Source organism: Protopterus annectens, chromosome 9.part0, assembly GCF_019279795.1.
Source record: "Protopterus annectens isolate FY-2018-M chromosome 9.part0, PAN1.0, whole genome shotgun sequence".
NCBI classification, from domain to species: Eukaryota; Metazoa; Chordata; order Ceratodontiformes; family Protopteridae; genus Protopterus; species Protopterus annectens.
This window is the reverse complement of record NC_056743.1, coordinates 1,482,399,618-1,482,419,432: the sequence shown is the minus strand read 5'-3', so window position 1 is coordinate 1,482,419,432 and position 19,815 is coordinate 1,482,399,618. Positions and strand designations below refer to the sequence as shown.

The window sequence follows — 19,815 nt, the reverse complement described above, 5'->3', positions numbered from 1 at the left end:
GACACAAAAAAGAAGGTACATTCAAATGTAGAATATGTAAAGTCTGTTCTTATATTGATACCGCTAATTCTTTTTGTCATCCCACCTCAGAGTTTACTGCCTTAATGGTCAAGCCACTTGTAATACAAAGCATTTTGTTTATATAGCTACTTGCCAGAAATGCTCAGCCTACTATGTAGGCAAGACAGACCAGCAATTTAGAGAGAGGATTTTGTCACCTATCAGATGTGAAAAATCAGGTTAAATGCAATGATTTGGCTAGCCATCTGACATTTACGTTGCATTCATTCAAGTTTAAAATATTAGAAATGATACTTGAAGATAACAGAAGTGGTTACATTCAAAACAGAACCAAAACTGCAGAGGTCAACTGTATTAATTTAAGAGCAGATCGTACTCTTGGTTTAAGCAGGATGGTACCCTTGAAACTAGTCATAAAAGGAAGATGTCTGTTTAAATGATAATCATTGGTTATGTGAGACGATTTATCTTAAAACAGATGAGTAACTGGTTGGCTTTTTGATTGGATAGGAACGGTGGTGTTGGCCTGGCAAGAGCCTAATTATTGGTGGAAACTTCTTTTAATTCATAAAAAGCTGTTATAATAACACAAGCTCTTAAGGCTACAGCTGAAACACTTATCCTGGATTGTGTGCATCGGACAGACATGCTTTGGTGTTGTACTATTTTTAAACTACAATAAAATTGGAGCTTGTTTGTTGTTTTTATTCGTTACTACACTAGAGACCTGTCTGTGGTGGTATGTCTGTGTGGCTCTTCAAACTAAGTTAGTGACAGTTGTAAGTGACCAACTAAAATTCGACCACCACCTCTATTCAAGCCATAAAAATGCACATAAGCAGCTTTTCACAGATGCCAGAAATCTCTTCTGTACACATCTCCTATTCTTAAAACTGGAAAAAAATTAAATTAGAAACATTACAACTAAAGTAGCTAAACTTTCTGCCAACTCTCTAAATAAAGCCCAGCACTGCCTTGAGAACTAAAGTGGCTAGAGTTACCCAATTAGTCACGGCACACAAACTCATCTGTACATCAGAAAAATGCCCTGCAGTCCAAAACATAATGCAATACTACTACTGCAGAGACTTATGCTTTAGCAGCAAATCTTTCCCACTTACCGGCAAGTCCATCAACAAGGCAGGGGACGTGTACTACGCCTCAAGATTATGGAATTCTATCCCTCCCACACTCAAATTGAGAACAAGTTTCAAAATTCAAAACCCAGCTTTGCATATATTCCACATCCAGATAAGCTAACCTAGGTAATTTTCACAACTGCATGGCTACTTCTCCCAGAACACCCTGAAAACCCCCCTTATGCAGAGAACATTTCTATCACTCTCCTCCCTTGCCTACTTTATATAGCCCCCTCCCTTGCCTACTTTACATAGCCCCTCCTTCACCATCCAACTCTTTCTCCTTCCTTCATACTTCCCCTATGCACTTTTTCGATTTGACTAACTAGCCTCCACAGGGATTATTCAACTTACACTACAACTTACTCCTCATTCTTTACAGTATCAAAAAAGTTAAAGTCCTAAGAACAGACTGATTTTCCACTCTTTTTGTATAAGCAATATTCAGCCATACAAATGGTTTATGTGAAAGTTCTAAATTCTAAGTGACAATTTCATTTAAGGATATACGCTGTTAGTTGTACCATCATGCAAATGAATAATTTTAACAATGTTCAACTGTTTCTAAGCTACATTTTTTTGTAAACATTGTGTGAAACTCTGCATAAGCATAGCATAAATTACAGAAAAGAAATGGACTGTAGAGCTTTTCTTCCAGGGCCTCCACTGAAAATGGGCTTTCCTGCCTAGTCAGACTTTTTTTGGGGGGGGGGGGGAATGGAAAAAAACTACTTTGGCAACCTGCAAACAACCCAAGCCTGTTCAGATTCGGCAAAGACAAATCCTGCCCACTTAACTCTGTCAATTTCTTTGAGAAGGATACTTTAGTGTATGAGGGCAAAACAAATACAGTGAAAATCCAGACCTTGCAAAAGGAAAAACTATCCCACGCTCTGATATTGTAGATAAACTCTCCCAACTAACAAACCCTATGTAACCCAGAGTTCTAACTGGCTTACAAAGCTAGGAGATTCAGGATAGGCAGGGTAATGGATTCTTGTGGAGATTTCAAGTGCCTCCTCTTGCACTTTCTCTTCTTATGGACTTCCTAGGTGGGGTGTTTCGGGAAAGTGTTAGAAGAGGTAAGACCTTGATTGGTAGACTGGAGGGCATCCATGTAGAGTGGAATGAGGAGGATCCAAGCACAGAAACATCTGACTGCTGGAGTGAAAATCAGAGAGGTTGGGAATATCAATTCTGTCTGTGCAGAAAATACCCTCTTCACAAACTCAAAGGTAGACCATCGCAGGGAAAGAGAAGACCCCAGCGGAGAGAAAGCAGGCTTCTGGGACCATAGTCAATTGGACAACTGCAGAAGTAAGGGGAACCAATGCTGTCGGGGCCAGTAGGGAATTAGCAGCCAGATTTTTGGATTGTCTTGCTGTATCTGTAAGCAGGACCCTCTGAATGAGGGGTAAGGGGGGAATGCATAAAAGCATTTCCCCTTCCATGAAAGAAGGGATCTGTTGCCAGTGCCTGTGGGTCTGGTGTCCTGGTACAGTATCCAGGAAGTTGTTGGCAGAGGCAAACAGGTCTATTCATGGTGTACTCCATCTGTGGACTATTGTCCAGGAAGATGTCCAAGAAGATGCCCCTGTGGAGAATCCATTCATGATTGTTTGTGCTGGTTTTGGTGAAGAAATCTGCTTGGGAGTTGTGGAGAGGGGGAATCCATGCTGCTTTCAGGATAATTCCCTGGGAAGTGGCTACTTCCAACACTAGTGAAACAAGTCTGCAGCGTAGGTAGGACTTGTCACCCCCCCCCCCCGTTTGTTGAAACACTGCGTTGTCTGTGTATATCAGGAGAGATCCCTTCTGGAGGAAAGGAACGAATGTCTGAAGAGCTAGTAGGATCGCCTTCATTTCTCTGGCATTGATGTGTTCTGTTTTCTGCCTATATGTTCACAGGCCTTGAACTTTTTGATGGCCGGAAGTGGCCTCCCACCCCAGGTCTGAGGCATCCGTACGCATGACCTGAGAATATTGAGGTGGATGGAGGGGAAGTCATGGGTTGAGCTTCACACCTGGCTGAGCCACCATAACATCTGCTGCTTTAAGCATGGAAGCAAAGGCACAATGTGTTCCAGTGGGTGGATGTGCTGTTTCCAGACAGAGCGCAAGTACCACTGCAGTTTTCTCATGTGTAATTGAGCTAGGGGTAGCATGAGGATGGTAGCTGCCATGTAACCCAGCAGCTTGAGGTACTGCTTTGCAATCAGATGAGGGGAGAGCAGAATCCCTTGGAGGTGCTCTGTAAGAGAACTCACCTTTGCTGGGGGCAGGTATGCCTCTATTAAGTCTGTGTGGATTTCTGCACCCTAAGAACACAATGTTGTGGGTCGGTGTGAGGTTGGACTTTGGAAAGTTTATTTGGAACCCAACAGCATGTAGGAGAGAGTACGAACTGGATATATGTTGGGAGTCTTTTTTGGCTGGTAGCCTGTAAAAGCATGTTATCCAGGTATGGGAATATTTGTATCCCTTTTGTCCTGCAAAAGGTTATTACTGCAGCCAGGCATTTGGTAAAGACTCTGGGTGTAGCTGAAAGCTCAAAAGGCAAGGCAGATAACTGCAAATGTGAGGAGCCCACTAAGAATGTTAAGTAATTCCTGTGTGTGTGTCTTATGGGAATGTTAGTAGGCATCCATGTCTAGTGTAGCTAGGAAGTCTTCGCCCATAATAAGAGGGAATAGAACTGGCAGGGTCAGCTTTTGAAAGTTAGCACCTTCAAGAAAGGATTGAGCCTTGAGAGGTCCAAGATGGGTCTTCATGGCCCTTCTTTTCTGGGAACTAGGAAAATCCTTGAGTAGAACCCTTTTCCGAATTGGGAGGGAGGGATTCTTTCTATAGTGCCCTGGTTTTAAAGGGACTGTAGTACAGGTAGCAGGAGGGGCAGTTGGTGAGCCGGAGGTCGTGGCTTGCCTAGACTTACTGGGGAGGTTATCCAAGACGGGAGGTAACCTTCTTGGAGGACGGAGAGGACCTCATGTCTGAAGTGATCTGATTCCAAAGAGGGAGGCAGTGGGAAAGATGAGCAGACAGTGGGATGGAGGCAGCTGGTGGGGGAGGCAGGAGTGGCAGGCAGTCAGACACTACCTGCCCTGTCCTGAAAGGGCGTCCTTTGACTACAGGAGGAAGGTGCTCTAGCTGAAGGATTTTTCTTTCTTGCTTGCCTGTGTCTAGATGGAGAAGCAAGAGTAGAGTGTTTCCTGATGAACTGTTTTCACAGGATAGTCCCTGTAGAATTTAGGTACAGGAGAAACTAGCAGGTGTTTAAGATCTTGCATCTCTTTTCCCTTTTGTTGCAGGAATTTGAAAAGATCTGCTACTTTAGAGCCAAATAAGGCAGTATTGTCAAGTGGTACATCATTCAGCTTAGCCCTAAAATTATCTAGCAGAGGTTGCAAGCGCAGCCAGGAGTATCTGCGAAGTGCTGAAGCTGCTGACCTTGCTGAGGATTCTACAGCATCGTAGCTACATTTAATAGAATGCCTGGTGACTTGGGACATAAGGGCCAGTAGAGAAGACGTAGCTGATTTGGCCAAAGAGTCTGGAATGTCTGCCAACAGTTTGGTGGCATACTCTAGAAGAGACAAGGTGTACTTTGCCATATGAGTCTGGTAATTAGTAGCTCTAAATGCCAAAGTGGAAGAGGTGTAAATCTCATCCCCTATCCTTCCCATAGTTTTGCTGTCTTTGTCAGCAGGAAGGATGGTGGTGGTAGGCAAGGGTTTGGAAGCTTCATCTGTGGAGACAGATAGTAGCTGGGTCTGCTGGAGGGCACTTAATCAAATGCTTAGCTGAGTACGGGATTTTGTACAATCTGTCTACTCTACGAGGAGCAAGGGGTTGAGTATGGATTGAGAGTTGCAGTGGATGACACCTCTAAGAAGGCAGGTAGTAGAGGAGGAATGGCCGAAGGGCTTGGTGCTTTCATCTGAATGAGGTCATACCTCTTTTGTATTTCAGACATGTCTGTGGATTCCCATTTGAAGTGTTCCTTTATTTTAAAAATAGTTTCAGAGAAGGTCAAGTCTAACAGGGGAATCTGGGTCTATAGATTCTTCGTCTGGAGATCTATAACCCAAGGGAGAAGATAGTTGTGTATTATAAGAGAGGGAATGATATGAGGAATCTGAACAGACGTCCTCTTCCCTGGTAATGGTCTCTGCAGGTTGAGGCCTAGGACTTAGGACAGGAGGAGAAGGTGCAGGAGCTGAAGTAGGCCTCAGGGCCATGAAAGTTGAGAAAAAGCTTTAGCTAAAATCCTGCCAGTCTGGAATGCTTTCTGCTGGCTGGGAAATGTGTTTTCTTTTTTCTCTCCTCTTGAGAGTCCCAACGGGCGTTTGTTTAGGAGCGGGTGCCAAAGTCTGAGGCTGGGAATCTCAATGTTCTCCTGAACATGCTGCCACCCCCCCCCCCCGCGCCCGAAACGGTCACTGAAATAACATCTGCACACATGCTCTCACTCACCAGTAGTATGGCTTCCTCAGAGGTACCTTCGACATCCGGTGTGACGGATCCGGGTCCACATCCCAAGGCCAGGCCGATGTCTGCCACAGGCTGTGGATCGTCCGGAAGAGGCTTAGCAATTGTTACAGGCTGTAAAGATCTGGCCTTTTTTGGCGGTTCAGAGGTGACATCCGATGAGTCCTCCATATGCAAAGCAAGTTGTTTCAGACGTTGGTTCTCCAAGTACAAATTGAGTGCATACAGACAACTGTGAAACTGTTTCAGAACAAACGCCTGGCAAACAGGGCTGACCTTATAATCGTGGGACCGTCCGAGACAGAACAAACACTTATCGTGGGTGTCTTTATGAGAGATCTGACAGCCGCACTGACATTTACCCTTTCTGGATGCCATACAAATCAAAAGGAAGAACCAAAAAGGTCACCAACGGGGTACTTAAGTTTGAAACTTGAATTGGTTGTCAGCAAAGCAGGAACACCAGGTGTACGACTGGCAGCTGGAAAGTTCTGAGGGCTGATGTGTGCCGTCACTTTTATGGCCTACGTACTTTCGCCTAGAGCTGACATCTCTCACACCTAGGAGGGACTGAAAGCTTTTGAATAATGGCCATTCATACATGAGACTAGAAAGGTAAACTCACAGGCAGAATACTGCAACATAGGAATAGAAGGACAGCCAACAGTTGGCGATGGAATAAAAGCTGACAGATCAAGAGGTTCTTACAGCTGTAATTTTGGGCCAATACCTTTAAATGAGGCTAGCAATGACAAATACTTATTCGTATAACTGATAGGAAAAGAAAAAATGCAATTTTGTTCAGATAAACAGTGCCTAAAGGTTGTAGGTAGTTATGGCTTTACTTATAAAATGAGAAACTTAACTACTTTGCAACTGGCATTGAACTTCAAATTGTTTGATTTCTACAAAAATCAGCTTCAATGAAAAATGCTTCTGTACCTGAAGGAACTCCACTGTTTTGTCAGGAAGCTTAGTACCAATGTATCGGAAGGTTTCCTTGTGGAATTTGCTTTCTAGATGCTCCTGAATTTCTTCATTAGTAAAACTGCGAAACTTGCACACAGAGCAAGCAAACTGTATTCTAGATTAAAAAAAACAGAGATTCATAAACGTTTAAATACACACACATACACCTTACTAAAACTTTCATTACTAGCATACAATTGTTTTCCAGTAAAGATAAACCTCATACCAAATTAAAATGCTGCTTCAATAAAGCTGCATTAAGATCTTAAATATCATCTGATAATTGGTGGTAGTGTTTACACCATGCATGTTAAATGAAATAACTCTGCAAATATGAAAATCTGCCTTCAAACTGAATAGCAATTTAAACATTCTTGTCTAATTCCAGTATCTTCATGAGCCCTTTTAACTGGGACTTGCTCATAATCACCATTTAAAAGTTTGAACTTAAAATATAAACCTTAGTGATTCATTGACACTTGTTTCATTTATCATCAAGTTGAGGAATTCCTGAAAAAAGCTTAAACTATGCCTTCTGAAATTTTACAGGAATAAGAGGCAGGGACTTAAAATAGAACACAGACTAAATGTTTCATATAGAACCCTGATGGATTGCATTCTTTTCCAGAAGAGACCATCCTCAAATCCAGTATGGAGATCACAGAATTTCAAACATTTATGTACTCCAGAATTTCAGCTTATGGACATAAGTGCTCCAAACTTCAGGGGTGTCCCGGCAATAGCTAGGTGGAAAAATACTACTACTGAAGGCATCTTCCATTAGAAAATTGTGCTATAGGAAAACCCTTTGCAATACCTACATCTCTCCAGACCTTTACATCACCTCTGGATATAAAAGTGTTACATAATTAACATGCCTCAAAATTTCAACATTCTTGAAAATTAGTCTGCTGCAGACTGTGCTCAAAGTAGGAAAGTGACAGTCAACTGGTCATGTCTAAGAAATAAACCATAAATTGCAATGCAACTTTATAGCACGTTCTCAGAATCTTTCAAAAGTTTATAGGAACGTGTGCAATTTTTTGTCTGGCTTCTCATCACCACCAGTCCTGACATTTAGACAGCTGCATGGAACTGTTAATGCAGCACTTATTTTTTGGGGAAAATGTCAGACTGCGGTGGTTTAATACAGCTAGGGAAGTACACCTATGACATGAATTTACCATAATTGTAAATTTTAAAGTACATTTATTTTGCTGTACTGACTCTTGGAAATCCAGAGTGCAAGAACCCAATCAACCCAAACACTACATATCTCACAGTCTTCCCACTGGTCCAGAGGACTCCTACCCCTTCAAAAGACACATCAATGGCATACAGAAAAAAAAGTCAGCCAGCACCATCTTCAGATCTTTCTTGCCCCGGGTCCATGGCATGACCTCTCCAGTGCTGACACAATCCAGTGCATAGACTGTATGAGGGGCATCACCAAAAGAACCTCAACAGGGGAGAGAGGGAAAGTTGAAGGGGGTACCCAACCCGAAGACGATCAAGAGAAAGGGGATGGAAGGGAAGAAAGTAGTTGTGTACCTCTACCCATAAATGTAGATGTTAGAGTGTATTCACTGTTGCAGTCATTACGATTGGGTTATCCTGCTGGTCATTACAATTGGGTTATCCTGCTGGCAGGCTACCCGCAGTCAGCCCAGGTTCCAAAGTCTAGGACTGGCGTCTGTTGCAGTCGCCTCCATTTTCTTCAGTTTTCCTTGCCCCAGATGTCAGGTGCCCCTAAAATGGTAGGCTAAAATATGCCAATAAGCATGCATACAGAAAAAACGTTTCCTTCATCTACAAGCAAATAAACCACATAGGTTGTATAGAACAGAGAAGTACTGATAAGTCCCAGCAAGGAAAAGGGGGATGGTGGGAGGGTAACCTGGACTGCAATAGTGAAAACACTTGAACATCTACATTTATGGTAGGTACACAACTGTACTATGTTCATAGTGTTTCACTGTTGCAGTCATTACAATTGGGTTGAATTCCAAAGCTAAGGTTGGGAGGCTGGTGCTAAATAAGATTAGGACAGGCTATCAGGCCTTGCAGAAAGTACAGTTTTGTACCTACCATAAATGTAGATGTTAGAGTGTTCACCCTGCTGCAGTCATCACACTGGGGTTATCCTGCCGTCAGGCGGTCCCGCAGTCAGCCCGGGTTCCAAAGTCTAGGACTGGCGTCGGTTGCAGTCGCCTCCATTTTCTTCAGTTCTTCTTGCCCCAGATATCAGGTGCCCCCAAAAGGTAGGCAAAATAACAAGCAAATACACCACAGAGGTAGTATAGGATAAAGTGGTAGAGATAAGTTCAGCTAGTTCAGAGGGGATGGAGGGAGGGTAACCTGGACTGCAGCAGGGTGAACACTCGAACATCTACATTTATGGTAGGTACAAAACTGTACTATGTTCGTGTTACCCTGCTGCAGTCATCACACTTGGGTTGAATCCCAAAGCTAAGGAGGGGAGGTGGAGTCAAACAGGGTTAGAAGAAGCTAGGAGGCCCTGCAAAACTGCAGTGGCAAAACCAGCTCTAGTCTTAGAGTAAAGAGGTAAGTGATAGTGTTTGGTGAAGGTGTGCACTGAACTCCAAGTAGCAGCTTCCAGAATATCCTTGGTTGGCATTCACTTGAGAAAGGCTGCTGATGTAGCTATAGTCCTGGTGGAGTGGGACCTAATGTTAGCAGGTACTGGTTTCCCATGATGTGTGTAGCAGAAACGTATGCAATGTCCTATCCATTTAGAAATTATCTGTTTTGAGATAGCTTTTCCTTGTGATCCTGTAGCATAGGCTACAAAGAGCTGGTCAGTTTTTCTGAAAGCCTTAGTTTTATCCTAGTAGTAACGCAATTGCCTGTGAATGTCCAAAGAGTGCAGGAGTATTTCTCCTTTGTTCTGGGGATTTGGGAAGAAGGTGGGCAAGTGAATGGTTTGGTTTAGGGCCACACTGGATACCACCTTTGGCATAAAGGAAGGATTAGTTTGTAGAGAAACTGTCTTGATGAAAAATGAGGAAAGGTTCCACTGCCATTAGTGCCTGTAGCTTTGAGACTCTTCTAGCTAAGGTTATTGCTAGTAGTAGGGCAGTTTTCCATGAAAGAAATTTTAAATCAGTTGAAAAAGCTGGTTCAAAGGGCGGCAGTATAAGCTTTTCCAGGACAAAGTTGAGGTCCCAAGTAGGTGTTGGAGCTCTCCTTGGTGGTCTTAAGTTCTTAGCCCCTCTGAGGTACTGTCTTAGGAGTGGATGTGAAAATAAAGGAGGATCTGTGCTGTAATGAGCTGAAATTGTTGAGGCATGGATCTTAATAGATGAAAAGGAAAGTCCTTTGTGTAACATCAGTTAAATATTGTAGAATCTGAGGAATGTTCGGCTCCAGGGGATTTAGGTCTTTAGCCTGGTTCCAGGAGCAAAATCTTTTCCGTTTGTCTGAATAGGTTTTCCTGGTACAGCTTTGGATAAAGGTGTTGGCTGGTTGTTCAGGTACTTTGCCATGCAGCCAGGTTTAAAGTCTTGAGCTGGCTGCGTAGAATTAGATTGTCTCGCTGGGTGAGCAAGTGAGGAATTTGTGGCAAAATCCATGGTGGGCCCTGGGCCATGTTCCTTAAAATTGGATACCAATGTTGGCGTGGCCAGTCTGGTGCAACGAGAATCATTTGTGACCTCTCTAATCTGACTTTCAGCAGTACCTTTGCTGGAAGAGGCACTGGGGGGCATACACAGTGAATGTTTTCCAAATGAATGAGAGAACGTCCCACTTTCCAAGCTAGTGGATGGAAGGTCCCTGTGCAAAATTTTTGAAGATGGTGGTTGTGGGGGCTTGCAAACAGATCTATGTCTGGGCGTCCCCATTTTTGAGCTATCATTGCAAATACTTGTGGATCTAGTTTCCATTCGTGTGGATCCATGATGTTTCTGCTTAGGTCGTCTGCCAATGTGTTTTTCTTTCCTGGCAGGAATTGTGCTTGTAATTGAACCTAGTAAGACAGTGCAGTGTTCCACAAGGTCACTGCTTGCCTGCATAGAGGGTAGGAATGTGTGCCCCCTTGCTTGTTTATGTACCACATAACTGGTGTTGTCTGTCCTTATTAGTAGTTGTCCTGGGTGTAGAAGGTCCTTGAAAGCTGTTAGGGCATTCTGCACTGCTAGCATTTCTTTTTGATTGATATGCAGGGGTGTCTGATCTGTAGTCCATTTGCCCTGAATGCACTGTCTTGCCATGTGTGCTCCCCAGGCATAGTCCGATGCATCTGTTGTCATAGTTTGCCTGGCTGTGGGTAAGGTGAAAGGCTGACCCTTGTTGAGGTGACATGCCTGTGCCCACCATAGAAACTCCTGTTGAAGGCAGGGAATGAGTGGAATCATTGTTTCCAAGCTGTGGCTGTGCTGAGTCCATACACTTTTCAGGTACCATTGTAATTTCCTCATATGCAGTTTTGCAAATGGTATTAGTAGTATGCAAGATGCCATGAATCCCCAAGGCCTGCGGAATTTTTCTTGCAGGGAGTTGGGTCTTTGTTGCCATTATTTTGAAATATTGAAACAGCTGTCGTTTGTCTGGTGTGAGATAAGCCATCTGGGCCATTGTATTCAAGCTGGCACCCAGGAATGTTATGTTTTGTGAGGGCACTAGTTTTGATTTCTTTTTGTTTACTGTGTACCCTAGGCAACTTATAAGGTGTTTGACAAATGCCAGATGCTGTAAAAGAATGTCCTTGCTTTCTGCTTGAATAAGAGTGTCGTCCAGGTATGGGTATATTTGAATTCCTCTGTCTGCAGTATGCAATTACTGGTGCCAGGCATTTTGTGAAGACCCTGAGTGCAGTAGATAAGCCAAAGGGCAGTGCAGAGAATTGATAATGTGTTGAACCTGCAATGAAGCAGAGGTATCTTCTGCAATTTTGTCTGATAGGGACATGCAGGTATGCCTCCTTGAGGTCCAAAGTGACTAGCCAAGCATTCTTGCCCAGCATGGGAAGAAGCTGCTGTAGTATTAGCATCTTGAATTTTGGTACTTGCAGATAGGTATTTAGAATTGAAAGATCCAGAATGGGTTCTCCATGCTTTGTCCTTTCTTGGAACTAGGAAGTGTCTTGAGTAAAATCCTTGTCCCTGCTCCTGTGTAGGTACCTTTTGAATGGCTCATGTTCATGAAAGCTGTAATTTGCTTTTGTGCCTCTGCCCATTGATTTGGTGGCAGGTTTGGCATTCCTCTGATCCTTGGTAAGGTATGAAAGTGGAATCTGTATCCTTGAGAGCCAATGTTTAGAACCCATTTGTCTTTTGTGATGATGTGCCAGTTGTCTGCAAAAAATGCTAGTTTTCCTCCCAAGGGTGTTGCCAGGAGAGATCTGCTTGGTAGTTTGAGGATAGAGTCACTGCGTCTGCCTTCTGCTAGCTTGGGGACAGTCTTCTCCTCCTTTCTGGGTAGCAGAACTCCACTGGCGAGGTTTGTAAGCGCCCTGTGACTGACCTCTGCCCCTTGGGCGTCTATTTGCCCCTCTGTGATCTGTCTGAAGCTGGAAAGGACAAATTTTTTGTTGGCCAATTTCTGCTGAAGCGAGGGGGTTGTACCTGCAAGAAATCCTTGACCATTTGCATAGATTTAGCCTTATCCTTCATTTTCTTTAAAACCTCTTCTGCTTTGACACCAAATAATACATCCTGTTGTAAAGGTGCATCCAAGAATTTTGCTTTAACATGGTCAGGGAGGGTTTGCTCTTTTAACCAAGCATGTCTACGAATGACTGAGCCAGTAACAGCTGCTCTACAGGAAGCTTCCAGTGAATCAAATCCGCATTGTAAAGTATGCTTGCCCACCTGTTCAGCTACATGCAACAGATCCTGCATTTCCTTGAATTCAGGGTGTTCTGTGTGTGTGCTCATTTTTTTTAACTGAAACATCAGGAACTGTTGATATTTCAACATGTGAAAGTGGCAATTTAATGCTCTCATGGCCAGAGTTGCAGAGGTGTATATTTTCTTTCCCCATCTATCTAGGGCTCTGGAATCTCTTTCAGCGGGAACAGGATTTTTAGCCATACAAGCCTTTGCTCCCTTAGGACCCTGGGAAATGGTTTCTGGGTCAGCTACAGGGCTTTTATAAAGGAATTTGTGAGAGTCAGGTACTCTGTAGTATCTGTCTGGTTTGGCTGGAGCAGGAGGTAGAGAGTCTGGATTTAAACTAGACTACAAGTACACATCATCCACAATATCTAAAACAGGAGGGATAGCAAGAGGTCTGTGCTGGGGTAATAAAAGGAACTCTCAGAGCCTTTCCTTAGAATCTGAGTAATGCTGGTCTTCCCAGTGGAAATGTTCCCTCATGGAATGTAATGTTTCCTCAAAGGAGTAGTCTTCAGGGGGAGATGCTGAGGGAAGAGTCCTCATAAGGTGGAAAAGTGTAAATCCTGTTCCTCAGAAGAATCCGAGGAGAGAGAAACCTGGTCAGAGGATGTATAATCCTCCACTTGTCTTGGTCTTTTATCAGGAGGGGTATGGGAACCCCTGATAAGGGTAATTAAATCTTCAGCCATGGGAACCCCTGATAAGGGTAATTAAATCTTCAGCCATCTTAAGCATCTGTTTCTTAGGCATGGGGCCTTGACCTGTAGTTTTAAAGGAGTTTTAAGCTTAGCATAAGATTTAATGGTGAGTGTAGTCGGTCTGAAGACACCTTCTGCAACCAAAGGTGTTTCCTCTGCCCTGGTGTCTAAATCTGCTCCGGTGTCGGTAGATGGCTGCGTCGACCTAGTAGACTCCGCTTGGGAGTCAGCATCTGTCTGGGGTTCCAGCTCTGCGGTCAGGGGCTGCATAGGCACCTCACTGAAAACCGAAGAACCGGCGACAAGCCCAGCTGAGGCCTCGGGGTCTGGCTTATTCCTAGGCTGCCTGTCATTATCCTTGCAGTTTTTATGAAATGCGGTCGTCGGCTGCTCCGACGGCATGATATAATTGAATTTCCTGCCAAAGTAATGCCGTGCGAAATCAAAACGGCGTTTGATAGTGCGTTTATTTAAACCTAGCGCAAAACCGACAACCTGTAACGTCATGGTCTGGGCCTAGACAAGGAATACAATAGGAATGGAAGTCCTTATGAGGTATTTGCTTCCCACAAGAAATGAGATACTTAACTTTTTCTGACAACGGACTGAGGCAAGAAAATGTTCCCCAATGGGGTACTTAGCTTTACTGAAGACTTCGGACAAATTCAAATTGAAAATCTCAGGTGTCGGCCAACCGGCACTTGCCAACTGCTTCTGCTTCGGGCACTGTGCGGCAAGAAAGACTGAAGAAAATGGCGTTGGATGCCTCTTGTATAACCCTGACGCACTGACGTCAGGGAAGAAGCGATAGCAACCAACGCTGGTCCAAGACTTTGGAATTCGGGCCGACTGCGGGACTGCCTGATGGCAGGATAACCCAAGTGTGATGACTGCAGCAAGGTAAGACGATGAACATCTGCAGTGACAAAGCCTGCCCTGGATTTAGAATAGAGAGGTAAGTGATGGTGCTTTGTAAAAGTATGCACTGAACTCCAAGTTGCAGCCTCTAAGATGTCTTTGGTTGGTACTCCTCTGAGGAAGGCCGACGAAGTGGCTGCTGCTCTGGTTGAATGTGGCCTAATGCTCTTAGGCACTGATTTGCCATGCTGTGACTAGCAGAAACGAATGCAGTGGCCTATCCACTTTGAAAGTCTGTTTTGAGATGGGCTTTCCTTGTGATCCTGCAGCATATGCCACTAGAAGTTGCTCAGTCTTTCTGAAAGCTGTGGTTCTGTCCAAGTAGAAGCGCAGCTGCCTGTGAATGTCCAAGGAATGTGGAAGTCTCTCACCCTTATTCTGTGGGTTTGGGTAAAAGGTAGGCAAATGAATTGTTTGGTTAAGAGCCACACTGGACACTACCTTAGGCATAAATGTAGGGTTTGTCCTCAGAGAAGTCCTGTCATGATGGAAAATGCTAAAAGGTTCCACAGCCATGAGTGTGTGTAACTCAGACTCGTCTAGCGGAGATTATTGCTAGGAGCAGAGGTGTTTTCCAGGATAAGAATTTATATCAGTTGCACAGGCTGGCTCAAACGGAGACAGTGTGAGTTTTTCCAAGACATAGTTGAGGTCCCATGCAGGTATTGGGGCGGTCCTTGGAGATCTTATGTTTTTGGCCCCTCTGAGGTACTGCCTTAGTAATGGATGTGAAAAAATAGGTGGTTCTGTATTGCAATGAGCTGAAATGGCACAGGCATGAATATTAATTGATGAAAAGGAAAGGCCTTTATCCAGCATCTCAGTTAAGTATTGCAAAATCTGAGGAATATTTGGAACAATCATGTCAATACCTTGCGCCTGGTTCCAAGCACAGAATCTCTTCCATTTTTCTGCATAAGATTTTCTGGTGCTAGGCCTCCTGGCCTCCAAAATAACATCCATCACTGCTTTAGAGACAGGTATGTCTTGAATGGCTACATTATCCACCATGCTGCCAGGTTTAAGGTCCTGAGTTAGTTGTGCAGTATCTGACTGTCTTGCTGGGTCAATAAGTGAGGAATTTGAGGTAATGTCCAAGCTGGGCATTGAGACAAGCTCTTTAGGATTGGGGGCCCGTCTGGGGCAATCAGTATAATTTTTGGCTTCTCTTGTCTGACCTTGGCTTCTCTTGTCTGACCTTGAGGAGTACCTTGGGGAGGAGAAGCAGAGGAGGAAAGACATATACTGTTAGGTTTTTCCAGCTGAAAGATAGAGCATCCACTTTCCATGCTTGCTTGTGATAAGTCCTTGTGCAGAATCTCTGTAGTTGGCAGTTGTGAGGGGAGGAAATAGGTCTATGTCCGGGCATCCTCAATTCTTTATTATGCTGAAGACTTGCTGATCCAATTTCTACTCGTGGGGATCCATTAGGTTTTCTGCTTAGTTGGTCTGCCAGAGTATTTATCCTTCCTGGCAGGAATTGTGCTTGCAGATGTACTTGGTAAGTCAATGCTGTGTCCCACAAGTTCATGGCTAGTCTGCAGAGGGGGTAGGAATGTGTGCCCCCCTACTTGTTTATGTACATGACTGTAGTATTGTCCGTCTTTATCAGTAGTTGTCCTGGATGAAGTAGATCCTTGAAGGCTGTCAGGTCATTCTGTACAGCTAGCATCTCTTTTTGATTGATATGTAGCTGCATTTGACTTGTGGACCATGTGCCCTGAATACATCTTCCTGCCATATGGGCCCCCCAGGCATAACCTGATGTATCTGCTGTCAATGTCTGCATGGCTGTGGGCATCGTAAATGGCTGTCCCGTGTTGAGGTGACAGGCTTTTGCCTACCATCGAAACTCCTGTTGCAGGCAGGGAATGAGGGTGATTATTGTTTCCAGGCTGTTGCTATGCTGAGTCCAAACACACTTTAGATACCATTGAAGTTTCCTCATATGCAGTCTTGCATATGGAATTAGTAGAATGCAGGATGCCATGAAGCCGAAAGCCTGCAGAATTTTTCTTGCAGATAACTGGGTCTTTGTTGCCAACATTTTGAAATAAGTAGTCAGTTGTCGGTGTTTGTCTGGCGTGAGATAAGCCATCTGGGCAGTTGTATTTAAGCTTGCACCCAGGAATATTATCTCTTGAGAGGGTACAAGTTTTGATATCTTTTCGTTTACTGTGTACCCTAGACCAGTTAGTAACCTTTTTACAAACGCTAGATGCTGTAGTAGTGTGTTCTTGTTCTCTGCTTGAATAAGGCAGTCATCCAAGTAAGGATACATTTGTATTCCTCTGTCTGCAAAATGCAATCACTGGTGCCAGGCATTTTGTGAAGACCCTGGGTGCAGTAGATAAGCCAAAGGGCAGTGCAGAGAATTGCTAGTGCATTGAGCCAGCTATAAATCTGAGTTATCTTCTGCATGATTGTCTGATTGGGACATGCAGGTATGCCTCTTTTAGGTCTAAAGTCACAAGCCAAGCCTTCTTGCCCAGCATGGGCAGAAGCTGCTGCAGAGTTAACATTTTTAATTTTGGAATATCCAGAAATGTGTTTGGGATAGACAGTTCCAGTATTGGTCTCCAGACTTTGTCCTTTCTGGGTACCAAGAATAGCCCTGAGTAAAATCCTAGTCCCTGCTCTTGCTGTGGAACTTGTTGAATGGCTCATGTCCATGAGGGATGAAACTTTTTGTGCCTCTGCCCATTGATTGCGTGGCAGGTCTGGCATACAGTTTGGCCTTGGCAGGGTGTGAAAGTGGAACCTGTAGCCTTGAGATACGATATTTAAGGCCCATTTGTCCTGGGTGATCATGTGCCAATTTTGTGAAAAAAGTGCTAGTTTCCCCCCCAAAGGAGCTGCCAGAAGATAAGCACTTGGCGTTGGCAGGGGAAAGTCACTGAGACTGTTTCCTGTATGGCTGTGATTTTTCCTCTCCACTTTTGGAGGTAGAAGCACCCCATTGTTTAGGTCTGTATGAGCCTTGGGGCTGTGATCTGCCTCTGGGGCGTCTGTATCTGCCTCTGTGGCCTGTCTGACACTGGAAAGGACCAATTCTTTGTAGGCCAGTTCCTGCTAAATCTGGGAGGCTGTACCTGTAAAAAATCCTTCACTGTTTACATAGATTTAGCTTTGTCCTCCATTTCCAACACTTCTGCTTTAACACCAAACAAGGTATCGTGTTGTAATGGAGCATCTAATAGTTTTGCTTTAACATGATCAGGCAGATTCTGTTCTTTCAACCAAGCATGCCTCCTAATGACAGAACCTGTAACTGCGGCCCTGAAGGAGGGCTCTAGAGAATCAAAACCACATTGCAAAGTATGCTTTCCCACTTGTTCAGCTGTATGCAATAAATCCTGCATTTCTTTGTTTTCTGCACATTCTGAATTTGTCAACATTTTCTGTTTAAGCAGTGACATAAGATATTGCTGATATTTAAGCATATGAAGCTGACAATTTAAAGCTTTTACAGCCAAGGTAGCAGAAGTATAAACCCCCCCCCCCCCATCTGTCCAGGGCGCTTGAATCCCTATCAGAGGGGATAGGGATTTTTGCAGTGGAAGCCTTGACCCCCCTGGGACCCTGAGAAATAGTTTCTGGGTCAACAGCAGGGTTTTTGTAAATAAATTTATGTGAATCCGGAACCCTGTAGTATATATCTCTGTCTGGCTTAACAGGAGCTGGTGGTAGTCAGGAGATAGACCGGACTCTAAAAACATCATCTACAATGTCTAAAACAGGAGGAATAGCAAGGGGCCTGTGCTGGGGTAATAAAAGGAAGTCTCTGAGCCTTTTCTTGGATTCTGAGTAATCTTGGCTCTCCCAATGGAAATGCTCCCTCATAGTATGCAGGGTCTCCCCAAAACAATAATCCTCAGGATGAGAGGCTGAAGGGATAGATTCTTCAGCATCAGAATCCTCATAGGGAGGAAGGGAATATTCGTGATCAGAAGAAATGGAAACCTGATCTGAAGATTCATATTCTTTCTCTTGCCTAGGCCTCATCAGGAGGGGGATGGGAACCCCTGATCAAAGTAATTAGGTCTTCGGCCATATTAAGCATATGTTTTTTGGCATGGAGGCCTGTCCAGGAGAATGCTGTACTTGTTTCTTTGTCTTTAGAGCTGCTTTAGTCTTTGCCTTTGAAGCTGAAGTTGGCTTTATATGCAACTGTGTAGGCCTGAAAACACACTCAGAAGCCTATGCCTGCTCAGTGGCTCCGGACCCATCTGAGGGAACAGTTTCAGAGTGTCCAATACCTTGAGTTTCCAGCGGCCTAGTTGGCTCCACGTGGGAGTCAGAGGCGGCCTGTGGCTCTGAGGTAGCGGGCGTCAGGGGCTGCGAAAGCGGCTTACTGTGAACCGGCGACGAGCCTAGCGGAAGCTTCATTGTCTGTTTTGGACCTTGGATGCCTGTCCTTTTCTTTTTCTTTGCGCTTTTTATAAACTCCGGTAGTCAGCTGTTACAACGGCATTATATAACTGAATCTTCGGCCAAAGTAATGAAATGCAAAATTGTACAGACGCTTAGTGCGTTGGTTAAATCTAGCACAAAACTGACAACTAGCAATGTCGTGGTCAGGGCCTAGGCAAGGAATACAGCAAGAATAAAAATCCTTATGAGGTATTTGCTTCCCACAAGAAATACAATTATTAACTTTTTCTGACATCGGTCTGGAGCAAGAAAAAAAGTTTCCCCAACGGGGTACTTAGCTTTAATGAAGACTTCTGATCTGAAATTCGAATTTGAAAATCTCAGGAGTTGGCCGACCGGCACTTGCGAACTGCTTTTGCTTCGGGCACCGAGCGGCAAGAAAGACTGAAGAAAATGGCATTGGCTGCATCTTTTATAACCCTGGCGCACTGACGTCAGGGAGGAGGCGACAGCAACCGACGCTGGACAAAGACTTTGGAACTCTGGCCGACTGCGGGACCGCCTGACGGCAGGATAACCCAAGTGTAATGACTGCAGCAGTGAAGACACTAACATCTACATTTATGGTTGGTACAAAACTGTACTTTCTGCAGGACCCCTAATTCAGAATGCTGCTTCACAGTGTAGGCTTCACTCTAAACCTAAAATCTGCTTGGATATCTTCTTAGGAACAGGTTCTCTGAGTGCAGGATTCAAACTCAGACAGCTTCTCTTCCTCCTCCAAAGGTCATTTGACAGGATTTTTTTAGTTCCTTTGCAAGAGACCTCTGCGAGAGGTTTTCTGAGAGCCTTGGGGTTCATGGCAACCACTGTCCCTCTGGATGTTCTTCGTGTTTCACTGTTGCGGTCATTACATTTGTGTAATCTGCTGGCAGGATGCTCTCAGTCGGCCTGATTAAAGTCTTGGGTCCTGTGTCGGTTGTTGTCCCTTCTTCCATGACGTCAGGCCGTCAGGGGGTATAAACCATGCAGCAGACGCCATTACACCAGTCTTTCTTGCCGTGCGGTGCCCAAAGCAGAAGCAGTTCGCAAGTGCCGGTCGGCCGACTCCTCTGAAATTTACATTTTCGAGTTTCAGAACCAAAGTCTTCAACTTTAAAGCCAAGTTCCCCGTTGGGGAAACGTTTTCTTGCTCCTAACCGAGGTCAGTAAAAGTTAATAATTGCACTACTTGTGGAAAGCAAATACCTCAAAGATTTTTATTTGTACTGCATTCCTTGCCTAGGCCTTGACCACGACGTACCTTGCTGTCGGTTTTGTGCTTTATTTAATCAGCGCACTGTCGTCGGT

General features: G+C 44.3%; 1 protein-coding gene across 1 annotated transcript in view; it reads right to left on the bottom strand.

The window, feature by feature from the left end:
* The window catches only part of AKAP8 (A-kinase anchoring protein 8), a 1,438,733-nt gene that overhangs the window by 365,335 nt on the left and 1,053,583 nt on the right, over positions 1–19,815 (bottom strand). Inside the window, exon 10 of the mRNA XM_044084424.1 lies at positions 6,591–6,732. Within this exon, the coding sequence (XP_043940359.1) occupies positions 6,591–6,732 (142 nt within the window). The remainder of the gene's footprint in view (positions 1–6,590; positions 6,733–19,815) is intronic.